Source organism: Manduca sexta, chromosome 6, assembly GCF_014839805.1.
Source record: "Manduca sexta isolate Smith_Timp_Sample1 chromosome 6, JHU_Msex_v1.0, whole genome shotgun sequence".
Classification (NCBI taxonomy): Eukaryota; Metazoa; Arthropoda; class Insecta; order Lepidoptera; family Sphingidae; genus Manduca; species Manduca sexta.
The window spans coordinates 3616481-3629665 of NC_051120.1; the positions used below are offsets into that span (position 1 = coordinate 3616481).

The 13185-nt window shown below is 35.9% G+C and overlaps 1 protein-coding gene across 5 annotated transcripts in view; it reads left to right on the forward strand.

Annotated features, from left to right (window-relative positions):
• LOC115444450 overlaps positions 1-13185 on the forward strand; it is a 365866-nt gene that overhangs the window by 320825 nt on the left and 31856 nt on the right. For all 5 annotated transcript variants that reach the window (XM_037446463.1, XM_037446477.1, XM_037446478.1 and 2 more), the window contains 4 exons: positions 319-554; positions 823-1195; positions 1332-2150; positions 4052-4148. In XM_037446463.1, coding sequence (XP_037302360.1) covers positions 319-554; positions 823-1195; positions 1332-2150; positions 4052-4148 — 1525 coding nt within the window. The remainder of the gene's footprint in view (positions 1-318; positions 555-822; positions 1196-1331; positions 2151-4051; positions 4149-13185) is intronic.

The following is a 13185-nucleotide window of genomic DNA, read 5'->3' on the forward strand; positions in this document are numbered from 1 at the left end:
AGGTTCTTTGTCGACCCAACATTTACTCACAGAATGTTTATTATTAAAATTTGATATTTGTTTCTATAATATTTCAAATCTACTCATAGTATATACTTTTTTAATTTTTTTTTTGTAATAATTGTGAACAAAAGTATGGAATGCCTATAGGACATTATGCAATATACGTCCAACTTCCTCGGAGACAAAATTACTTCCTATATATCCTTCCTATATTTAATTTGCTCCTAAGCAAATTAAGCCCTAAATAATTTGATAAAATTTATTAACACCACAAACAACTTCTAGTCAGTCCACCAACAACCATTTCTTCTACAGGGTCACGTGTCCAGCACAAACACAATGACTGAAGCGTGCACATCCTGCGTAGAAGCGAACGACAAGCAGTGTTGGCTGCGTCGGAAGCGGTTGAAACTGCGCCGCCATAACAACACCGCGGTGAGACGGGAGAGGCTGGTGAAGTCGCTGTCCTTCTGCGGGAGGCTTAGTCCTGAGATAGAAGATAAGCACGAACGAAGTGCTGCGAGCGATCCGGCTACTAGTAGAAAGAGCAGGTTGGTGCAATTCCATAGTCAGATGAGAATTGTCTTGTCAGTTGATCATGATTATCTTCATCTATATTTTATTTACTCACCTGAAACAATAAAAAAATTGAGTTTGCCGCATTTAGTTTATAGTTTACTGTTCATCTTAATCATGTAGTTGTTATAGCTATTTGTGTCATTGGTACACTTAATACGGCCTTTGTACTTTGTTTTACCGAAACGATAAACTACGAAATATTCAAAACTAAAAATATAGGACTACCAACCATCTTTTCAGATTCGACACAACGTCGACATCAGGCAACGACAGTGACGAAGAACTGATCAAGCAGCAACTGGCGACCATCGCTAACCTTCGCAAAAGCATCGAGAAGACGCACATATCCAGCAGGGAAGAGAGTGCCATTCCAGAACAGAACGAAACCGAGGGTTTCAAGGCTGAATTCAAGTTGGGACCAGCTGGTGGTACAGTTAGACCAAGGTTAGCAAGGAGTCTGGAGAGAGAGAGGAACTTCCTCGCGCTAAGTCTTGGTGATCCCAGTCAGCTGTGGGACCTCAGTATGGACAAGGATTCAGATGTGGACAAAAGTGTGACGGCTGGCACGGAAGAGCATAGTTCGTTTTCAGAACAAGCTTGGGATTTCTATCAGGTAAGATTATTTATAGATTGTGATTGTAAATTAACGTTTGTTTTATAGCTGTTTCAACTAACCATTCTAAAGCCCGTAACATACACATATTTTTTGTACGGAATATTGGATTAATATTTGTTTTTCTCATCCACAGGAGAAATACAATTCGGAACCATATTCAGAAGCCCCGGATTCAGACGCCGCGCGTCGTTTACTGGAATTTGGCGACGATTACCGAGCGTTCTTAGACTCGCAATCGGACTGCTGTTCTAGTCTGTCCGCGCAACCAGAGAACGACATAAGCCCCAGTGGCACGCGCAGGCGTCGACCCCCCTCCGAAATGTCCAGGGAAAGAAGCTTGCCTCGCTACAAACGCCCAACCAGAAACTCTCCCGTCGAAACACCCTCAAGAAAGCCGAAAAAGTCCATGTCCAGTGCAGAGCGCAAAAAGTCACTACTCGACAGCCTAGAGAGGTCCAGAAACAACACCAGCATAGAGAGCAGCGATGGAGTCCGGCGCAGGAAACCCTCAGAATCTGAGAGAAAGAACAGCAAACGCTCACCGGAATTCGACTTGCTCAACGTGCAGGCGCTCAGCCGCAGACGCCACAGCTCAAACATGACCAGCGACGAAGTGAACAGCTCGCTAGAGTACACAGAGGTGAACAACCGTCCGGACATACTCGACTCGCTGACCAGAAGGCGGCGGATCGAGAAAGACGGCGAGACGGAGCTGCAGAAGGTGGCGCTGTCGGAGCTGCGGCGGCGCTCCACCGAGAGCGGCGACTCGGAGACGGAGTCGTCGAGCCCCAAGAAGCACAGCCGGCGCAGCCGCTCGGGCTCGGAGTCGGGCGCAGGCGCGAGCGCGGCGCGGCTGGTGCTGCGCGGGTCGGGCGCGGCGCTGGCGGCGGCGGAGGCGGCGCTGGCGGCGGCGGACGCGGCGGAGCCCGACCTGCTGCGCGCGTTCGACTACGTAAGGCCCACATTCGATACCGATTTCAGCAGCTGGTCGGACGGGCCGGAGGAGGCGTGCGGCCGGCGGCGGCCGCGGCTCCCCGCGCGCCTCCCCGCGCGCCTGCGCGCCAGGTTGTGTCTCGCCGTCGCCGCCTTCTCGGTTCTGCTCATAGTTTACATACATCTTCAATGACATATGGCTTGGGCTTGTGTGATATTTATTATTATTTATGTAAGTATACGTATTAAGTACGCTGCGATCGTCAGATTGTCCAATGATGTGCATTTGTATGATTAACGTGTGGCCTGATGTTTTAGATGGCCTGATATGCCAATATGTACAAACATTCGCGTAGCATAATAATATAATTATAATAACAGTTAAACTGTGTGAGGAAATCTGAATTATAGATGTCATAGAGCTAATTGAGTAACTGCCATATAAAATTCATAGTAACACTGCTAATTAGCAACGTTCGCATTCGGAATTGCGTTGTTTTTATATCTAAAACAAAATGTTTATCTTAGCTTATAACACTGTAGGGTCTTTTATATGCATTTACACATAACACTACATAAGAATGACATAGATATCTTCTAAACATTCCAAATGTTTCGCATAAGTTCTATTTTATTATGAAACGCAGTTTAATTTTATAATTAATCTTAAATCATATCTGACTATCGCAGTACAACATTATACTAACTTATTAATTTATTTAATAACATTCCTCACGACAACTTCACTTTTTAAGATTTTCATTAAATTATTTTTCTTTATAAATAAATTAAAATGTATTAATTTAAAAGTGAAGGTGTCTCGTATAAAAACCACGTCCATATTATCAAATTCATGTCAAACGCCCTTTTTATTGTGGAATGTTGATTTCTCTTACTAACATTTCGTTTGTCGTGTGATTGTGATTTGTGTAGTTCTACTAACTGCCTGTTATTTTTCTTTATTTTTTTTTATTTAAACCATCCTCATCTCTTTGGTGGTGATAATCCGGTGCTAGGTCAAGCGAAACGTTTAGGTATTTATTAGCTACAATTAATTAAAAATTTAATGTAATGGTGCAGAGGTTACTGAGCGCTTCACATAGGAATCATTCACAGTTACCAGTGTCATTTAGTTCATCCGTTGAGCGGGAAACAACGAAATGTCAAATTGACAGCTGTCACATTTGACAATTTCGTTCAGAAACTAGATAAATTTCGTTTAAATCACTAATATTTATTTATAATAGCAAGGTACTTACCTCATAACAGAACGTGATTTCTTGTCATTGAGTGATATAGTTTAAACGATGTTAGCTTTGTTAAATAAATATAAAGTTTGGTTGTATATTATTTGTAAAAAAAGATATGTTTAGGAGTCACGTATTTAATATTTATTTAGTAAATATGCGATTTGACTGAACTCCGCAATATCTCACAATATAGTTTTGTAAATGTTATTATGTTGGTAGGGATAGGTTGTTAATTGATCTTTCTTTTATATAAAAAATGTTAAAAACATACATTGTAAAGTGTTTAGAAGAATAAATGTGTCAATTTGAAAATTAATATGGAGTTTCAGTCAATTAACACCCTATTCTCTCAACAGAAATAACACGAGAATGAGCGATGCTTGAACGATCATATTCCAGTACACAAAATTCTAAATTCTATCCTCACTTTGGAACTTTTCTTATTGCTTTCTAATGTGTGTTTGGCATACCTACGAGCTTTGGCATTCAGCTAATGTAATGTAAGCGACGGGACAACGTCGGTGTCAGACTATTAGTTATGCTTAAAATGGTGGATTTAATGGAAGATTCGCTGGAACGTGAGTTAGTCAATTTGAATTTCGAATGTCAAGAATCAAATTGCCAGCGTTTAAAATTTTTCTTTGCAAATGGAGTGTTTTTGGTTGCGCAGACGGAGGTCGTGTCGCGTTGTCGCGATAATATCAACTTGTTGGAGGCGACGTTGGCCAGTGGGTCACTGTCGCCCACACTGCAGAGAGATGTCAGAGGTTAGTAATTACTATTATCCTATTGTCTATGATAAGGTGAGGATTACACGATTGACCCTTAGATACTGACGTGTATTTTTATTTATAAATGCGAAGGTGGCGCCTTGTACCACTTACTAGGTTATGTGTATAATACCTTATTTTATTAATTATTAATAAAGGACAGCCTATAAATAATTTATGTCAAATTATGTAAACTTCTTGACAAAGATTAATAAGTACGTTATTCTAGCTATTATAAATTATTATTATATCCATGATTTATGCATTTATATTTTAAAATACGTCAATTTCAATCGGTTATTCGTATGATTACATGAAAATTGAATGATTGATTAAAGCATTTTTTTAAATAGTTTATTCATCAAGGTCTGCCCATGAATTAATACAAATAGGCATATAAGACCATATTACCGATGCCATACTAAGAAGTCTTGTTGTAGAAAATATTGCCAACATAAAGTATTTACAATACGGTAGAATACACATTTTTATGAGTTATATAAAAAAATACGTTTTCTCCGTCACATATCCAAACAATACGAATGAAGATCTGCTAAACCTTTAATAAATTATACCTAAGCATTTGGGCCCTAGTGGAAAAAGTAAAAAACAAAAAATATATAATACTGTATTGTGACGTTACCAGGCTCTACTGTGCGGGTAAGAAAGAGATAGCGAGATAATTCTATTATGCGCCCGACCCACAGTTTTGCTCATGTCAAAGTTTGAAATTAGAATGCCTCATTTTTCAAACAGTTTTAATTCTATTCTCACATAAAGATTTTGTTTTTATACTATATTGTGTATACTATAATATAAAAAATCGAACATAGCTATATATCAAATAAAGGACGCTATTGAGTAGTACGATCTATGAGGCCCTATGAGTTTTATCAGACAAATAGGATATATAGATATATATCTATACTTCTATACTATTATATAAAGCTGAAGAGTTTGTTTGTTTGTTTGTTTGTTTGTTTGTTTGTTTGTTTGTTTGTTTGTTTGTTTGTTTGAACGCGCTAATCTCAGGAACTACCAGTCCAAATTGAAAAATTCTTTTTGCGTTGGATAGCCCTTTGTTCGTGGAGTGCTATAGGCTATATATCATCACGCTATACCCAATAGGAGCGGGGCAGTAATGGCTAATCTCAGGAATTACCGGTCCAAACTGAAAAATTCTTTTGTGTTGGATAGCCCTTTATTCGTGGAGTGCTATAGGCTATATATCATCACGCTATGACCAATAGGAGCGGAGCAGTAATGACTAATCTCAGGAACTACCGGTTCGAACTGAAAAAATATTTTTGTGTTGGATAGCTCTTTATTAGTGTAGTGCTATAGGCTATATATCATCACGCTATGACCAATAGGAGCGGAGCAGTAATGGCTAATCTCAGGAACTAGCAGTTTGAACTGAAAAATTCGTTTTGTGTTGGATAGCCCTTTATTTATGGAGCGCTATAGGCTATATATCATCACGCTATGGCCAATAGGAGCGGAGCAGTAATGGCTAATCTCACGAACTACCGGTTTGAACTGAAAAAATATTTTTGTGTTGGATAGCCCTTTGATCCCGGAGTATTATAGGCTATATATCATCTCGCTATGACCAATAGGAGCGGAGCAGCAATGAAACATGTTGCAAAAACGGGGAAAAATTATTAGTTTTGAGAGCTTCCGTTGCGTGCGCTGCGTAAACGGTTAAAGTTATGCAACAATGATGTATGACGGGATTATTCCTCTTAAAAAGTTCTAAAAAAATATATTATAAAACAAAGTCCCCCGCTGCATCTGTCTGCCTGAACGTGTTAAACTCAAAAACTACCCAACGTATTAAGATGAAATTTGGTATGGAGACAGTTTGAGAGGCTCCCGGGAAACTACTACTTTTATAACGGAAAACTTTAGCCTGAAAAACTGTATAACGCGGGCGGAGCCGCGAGCAAAAGCTAGTTTTTTTATAAAAAGAAATAGACAATCTTGTCAATCATATTTACATACACTCAAAATCTTCAATTAACAAAACTTACACTTAAAATTTCCAGCTCATTATTCAGTAATAAAATATATTCACAAAACAGTTACGTGACCTGAAAAAAATACCAAAAGCAATGCAATTGCATTAACCACGCGACGGCGGGTCGTGTCTGGTTTCATGCAAAAATACGGGCGTCGCGCGGTCGGCGGCCGGCCGGTGTTGCGGTTTTGCTCGTGTGTCGACCGGTTTGCCAGCTTTACGCAATCTTGAGATCAAGGCTGGCAATTTGGTTGAGATTTTAGGGATCTGTTTGTAAAGCAGCCTTCGCCGTCCTTTTCTTTCGGTAAGTCGATGTCAAGAACTTGCGGTTTCCCTTATATGAAGTCAGTCTGTAATAAGGATTAAGTATAAGGTTGAATCTGAGTAGATCTTAAAACCGCTCTCAGAAAATAAAAATCTTGTTATCCTTAGTTAACCAAGTTACTTTACGTGGTATACCGATAAAGAATTCCATGCAAATTATTACGCAAAAAACAAAAAAAAATATCTACGGAACTCAAAATAATCTCCGACACGCACTTCACATTTTCTTTCTTTTTTTTGTTGTGCACTTGAATTCTGGACATGATTTAAAGAGATGCAGTTTTTTTTAGTTGTGTAGTTATTTTCAACCGGTTTCGCGAAGTTAATTGTATTTTGAGGTTATTCATTATAAGCAATGTTCTTTCCATGAACTTGATTTCTGCTCGACTTTAATTAACGTTTTTGGGTTTCGTATAACTAAGCGAGTTTTTTGCTCCAGATATGAAAACATTTGTTAAAATATATTCAGCTGGGTAAATATAGCAAATATGTAATACGTGTTCCCATATTGCGAATAAGTAATCAATTAATTTATGAATCTTTTAAAAACCCATTCGTAACGTTATAGTTAAGGGAATATATTATCAGTTGACTATTCCCAAAGGGATATCATTAAGTTCACATTCAGTACAACACTCAGTCACATATAACATGTTAGAATATTTCAGTTGAATGTTACTGGGGCCTTATTCTCTATCCCGCACGTTATTTTGACAGTGCGTAACAAGCACGTAACACAACGCATCATGTTTAGGACTATAGAAATTTGGCATACAGAAAACCATTCCACGCACATTTCTCGAAGATAACATGACACGGCCGCGTTACGCGTTTACACTACCATACAGAATAAGGGCCCTGATTCTTCGAGTCGTTCCCTTTGAAGTGTTATTATTTTTATAGCGGCCAGACTATCAACTCGGTGCACTCCCCTGTCGTTTGATTTTGTCGGTCCCCTTCCATATGCGTAGTTTAGGGTTGGCACAAATTATATATTAACTGTACGTTATACATATTGCAGAAAAACTAGTATAGGGGTCCTAATTAGAGCAACAGAAGCCAAAACAACAGTTTTTATTGTCTGTATGTACACCTCTACTTGCATCACGCACTATTGCACGGAATTTAATACAGTTTTCAACGATTTATTGATAGGTTTGAAGCTCCATTTCATCACGGGTAAATACAAAGCGAGACTTTTATCCTGGAAAACTTTCTCACGCGGGCGGAGCTGCGGGAAAAAGTTAGTAGTTATATAAATACAGATGTAGCTAAACTTGATTGTCAACTGTCATGTTTTTTAATGATGTAATAAGCTCTTATGAAGTAAATATAACAAATAGAGAGGAGACAATATCTACAGATTATATTTTGGACAAAGCATAACATAAATTTATAAAATCTTCAACATTAAATAGTTTCTTATCTTACCAATCTTGTATTTATAAATCAAAGGTACTAATTTCATGACATGTTTATTTCTTTATTGCACTAGCCAGGCCTCTGATTGTAATTTCTAACACGTACGAGTGCTAATTCACTTATCCCCATGCGTATTCAGCATACATTGCCATGTCACGCGCCATTTATTTAAACCATCTTGTGAGTTGAATGCGTTCAGAATAAAATAGTGCATGGTAAGCTTTGTTTTGAACTCGAAGACAAAAAACCTCTCAAGTTTTCAATACGAAACTTTATTTGCAATCAAACTATTTAATGACACCAATTTGACATACATCTCGGTTCTAAAGCGTCAAGAAATACATCAATGACTTTATAGTTGCATAAAATATGAAAATAAAAGTAAATTTTTTTGCAGTAATTCATTGCTTATTCTTTTATAGGTATTTATCAAATAATACAACCATTTACATTTAATACACTATTCAGCCATTAAAAATTGTAATGTGATAACTGGCAAGTGGCAACCCTGGCGGCTAATCCCGGAAGCGGTGACACGGCGCGCGATCGCCCGTCGCCTCCGGCTATTTCTGCCAACGAAAGCGGAACCGTCTCGGCTTCTAAACTAACGATACCGATGTTTTTGCCGACCGTACATGACTTCAATTAGCACTAGATTTGATGGGTGCCATGATAAATTGAGAATTAGATGTAATAAAACTCAAGTTATTATTGCAAATTAAGGTCAAATTGGACAACGAAATGTTTGATGTATGTTACTATGTAGATAAATCTATAGTTTTTAGTAGGTAGGTATAGTCAGGGTGCCCTATTCCGTCTATGTGGGTATATCCGTCTTTTTGCAATTACGGGTGTTTTAATCGAAGGACACATTTTATAGGCATACGGGTAAAGAGTAAAAATATCCCTTATTTACCTATACGGCTATGAAAACTAACATTAGAGTAACAAGCCCCTGATTGTAAAAAGACGGTTTAGCCCCCGTAGACGGAATAAGGCGCATAACTACTTATTTTCAATTTTCTAGATGGATAGATGACTTATACAGTAAGAAATAGTATTACAAATACAATTGTCTTCTAAATAAATAACAATAATTTCAAAGGTGTTGTCAGCTGCCTAAGGCATCTTGATAGTTGTTCAATTTCTAACTGCATTGTCATTGATGAATTGATTTAAGAATGTAAGTGGCTACCCATAACTTGCCTTTGTAAAGAGTAAACGTAATTTTTTTGGAGCATTCTTCTGACTCATACGATTTAAATAAATGCTTCTTACGAATAATAACACGATTGAATTGAAACTCGCCCTTATCTAAGTATATGTATTGTATCTCTAATATACTTAGTACAAAAACGTTGTGAGTTAAAAACAGTCTAACACAAATGCCCTTATCTTAAAAGCGTAGTTTAAAACACTCAGAATCGACCGGATGGCTATTTAAGGTGCTCCCTTCAACAAAATAACCTAACCATATTTTTAGAAGCTATCTATTCAAAATTTATAATAAATATAGAAAAAAAAAATAAACAAAAAGAAAATCCCACTTAAATTGTTTGTTCCGAGCATCATATTAAATTGCAACCAAAACTATTAGATTGACAATTTAATAATGAACATTTTGGTACGTTCAAATTCTCAAAAAGAGTTTTTAAACCAATTATTCGTTAATTTTAGCATATTTCCCACCCGATGTCACTATCCCCATGCCATAAATGTATGAAGCGATTACTCAAGGTCGTTTGCACGAGGGAGGACCTTAACTTTCTTTTTCATACAAAAGAAATACCCGTGTGTTTTCAAATAGATGTTTTAAAAATATACTTTCTAAATATATCAAGTTAATGTTGAATCATTTTCTTGTTGTATTTGCTACCCTTTGCTTGTACGCAAGATTATGAATGTTATTTTTAGCATAATAAGGGTTTTAATAGAGTGTAGATGACCCTTTAAGATAACTCTAAAATCCACATACAAAATAAATAGCGGCCAAGTATAAGTTAGAGATTATACTCGGTACATAATTATTTATATAGCGTATGTAAGTTAACATGTAGAGATCAACCGCATTGTAAAAGCACCATTAAAATATGCGAGGTAGAGTTTATATTGCCTCAAATGAGGTCAACTAAAAGGCTGTGCACTCTTTATAGTTAATTAGATTTAGACTAGTTGGTTTTCATTCAAGTATTGTATACGTCGGGAATCGGGGTAAATAGGACATATTGTGATTCTACCTTCGCTTTACTTTTATACCTTGCGAAGTTCAAAGAAATATCTTTCAAATTTAATTTAATGTTATTTATACATATAAATATTTCAAAACAAGTAATTCCAACAAGAGATACGAAAGCACTCTTATAAACTATATAAACAGTATTAAAGCATTTTTCATCATATAAAAACATAGAAAATAACATGTTTTCAATCATTAAGTCTCGGTATTTTAAAACAAGTTAAAATCAAATACCCAATTGCACAACCTTGACATTACCTAACTCTCGTGTACACAAGCATGCTTGTTTAAATTAGAGATGATGCATTCTAACCATATATGCAAGCATCATAATAAACTTGTGAATTGATAATGATAATAGTGTACATTTTTATTAGACATCTCATCCACGTACTGATGACATCAGGCTAAGTAAACTTGAAAATCAGTAAAATGTTCTAAGTCAGTGCAATATAGTTGTTTGAAGGCTTTGGTTGTGTGAAAATGGTTGTGTTCGGCAAAGTTTTGGTGATAGTCCAAGACTTTAGGAAGCCTTTTGCGTTGCGCAAGAGTAAGTTATTTTTCAATGTCTTTTTATATTGATAGAAAAAGGATGTCACTGTTTTATTCTCCATAATACATTTTAAATATCGCTGGCTCATTATTACAAGGTTCATTGTTATATTTTTTGGACAAATTAGATTATAATATATAATATGATTCTTTGCTATTTTCTTTAAAAATATCCAATAATCCCGAAAGATCGATAAAGGGGGAACCGTGAATCGTCTTCTCTATTTTTTAATAAATATAGAAATATTAAATCTAATTTTTCCAACATGAAAAACAAATTAACATACGAGCTTCTATAGTGAGCCAGCGATATGCTTGTATTAAATCATTTAAGACTTTAAATATTTGTAGTAATATATTTATACTGTACAAAAGCCTTAATATTTCATGTAACATTAGATATGACGATAAAGTAATAATGAAATCTTGCAACACATCGTGGATACGAAAAAACTTTTAAAATGCTTTTAAAAAAAATCCTAACACTATTAAACCTTTTTCAACATAATTGTTTTCGAGTAATAGTTTTTTTCCATGCAATAATAAAACGCAATCACCATTATTTAATACAAAATGGCGGATGCATTCTTTGGCATTGGCGCCAAGATCTAAAGCATTGTGATTAAACAGAACCGATTTTATGGTATAGGAAATAAGTAGGGCATCTGATAGACAATTTAATTATCTAGAGTCATTAAAAACCTAACCATACCAAAGGATTTGTCTGTACTCTAACGATTTTTAAGAATAGAGAAAAGAAAAACGAGAGAAGCGATGCTACTCACCATTAGTAGTACGGCAAAACCGATTGATTTCAATCGAAATATTCTTCTTTCTTTATCGAAAATAAAGAAAACTCTTCGAAGTTTATTTCAGTGAATAAAAAACGCATATTTATATATGTCGAACACGAAAGTTTAAAAGGCGATTTGAAATTTTGAATTTGTTCTCCTACTTTTGTAGCCGACAGTACCTTTAAATTGAAAAAATGGAAGTCCAAATAAGGTCGACTGCAGTCCATGAAAAACACAGGAGACCAACTAAGTAAATACTTATTCTAAGGTGCTATCCTTCCCGAGACGGGGCTCTACCTAGGTATTATATACAAATATTTGGATTAAAATATAGTATAAGTCTAATTTTTATACCAGCTAGTGACTTGATGAAGATAGAAATGTTACAAAGTAACATAATTAAGGAACTATTTATCAATACTATCCAAAAGTTATCACTTCAATTCATATTAACAACCCATTTTATTTACCAGTAGATTTTACTAGAATGTAGCAAATACCACTTAAGAAATATAGTTGATTTCGTAATTTTCTACGATTATCTACTTGTCGTAAAGATAGTCGATGTTTGTACAAGCGTTATCGTAGTTTAATGGTTTCATAAGGAACGAGCCACAACATATTTTTAACCTGGAAATCTTAAGTAACATTTCTATGTATTTTTTTTTTTGTTCTCAAAGATTCACCAAAAAATTTATAAAGTTACACATTTTTCCTCCTTAAATGAATGCTTTAAATCTGTAAATCTGTACTAGTCACAAAAAGATTTTGTAAGATTAAAAATTTTGAACATATACTTCAAATCTGCAAATTTTACATTTCTGTTTAACGTAGATATGGAACGCTCCGTTGAACATAAATTGCAAACAGTACAGTAATTATTCCAATGACATGCGGGCTTCCCGTATGATGTACTTCATTACCGAAGATTTATAACATTACTTGCGGTTACTATTTTCTCGAATTACACACTTGATACTGAATCTAGATCTAATAATAGTATTAGAATATTAATAAATACACAGATACAAAAGAGAAGCGAAGCTTTTTAAAAATGTAATACTGCATCGGTATTACGCGAAAGTACAAAAATTTTTATTGAAACAAATAATAGTAAGGTCACGGGCTTTATTCCGTCTACGAGGGTATATCCGTCTTTTGGGATTCACGGGCGTTCTAATCGAAGGATGGCTTTAATGGCCGTATAGGTAAATAAGACCTTATGAGTTTATGACATGCATCCTCAGAAGTTCCTGTGTTTTAAAGACTTCTCACTAATATTTCCAACCATTTTAAGTCACGTGACAGAATTGTTTAAATGTATAAATAAAAACTTGCATCCAATAAACACGACAAGTGTTAACAGTAATCGATTACTTACTATCTCATTGACTAATAGAGATATTGCAGGTTGCAACAATCGAAGAAAACATAACTTCACTTGATTTCACGGTCCAATCACGTACAGCTCTAGTTGCGGTGTGATAACTCATATCTAAACATGGAGTAATTACGTGGAACACATTCTGCGCATGCGCACGCCCTTAAACGCAAACCGATTACTATGGCGGACACATAATGAAACACCGCTAAGTCGGGCTTTTGTGAATCAGTGTTAAAAAAGGACATGCATTCGTTATTCATTGAGTTGATTGAACTATTTGATTGAAAATCGAATGCATTAGG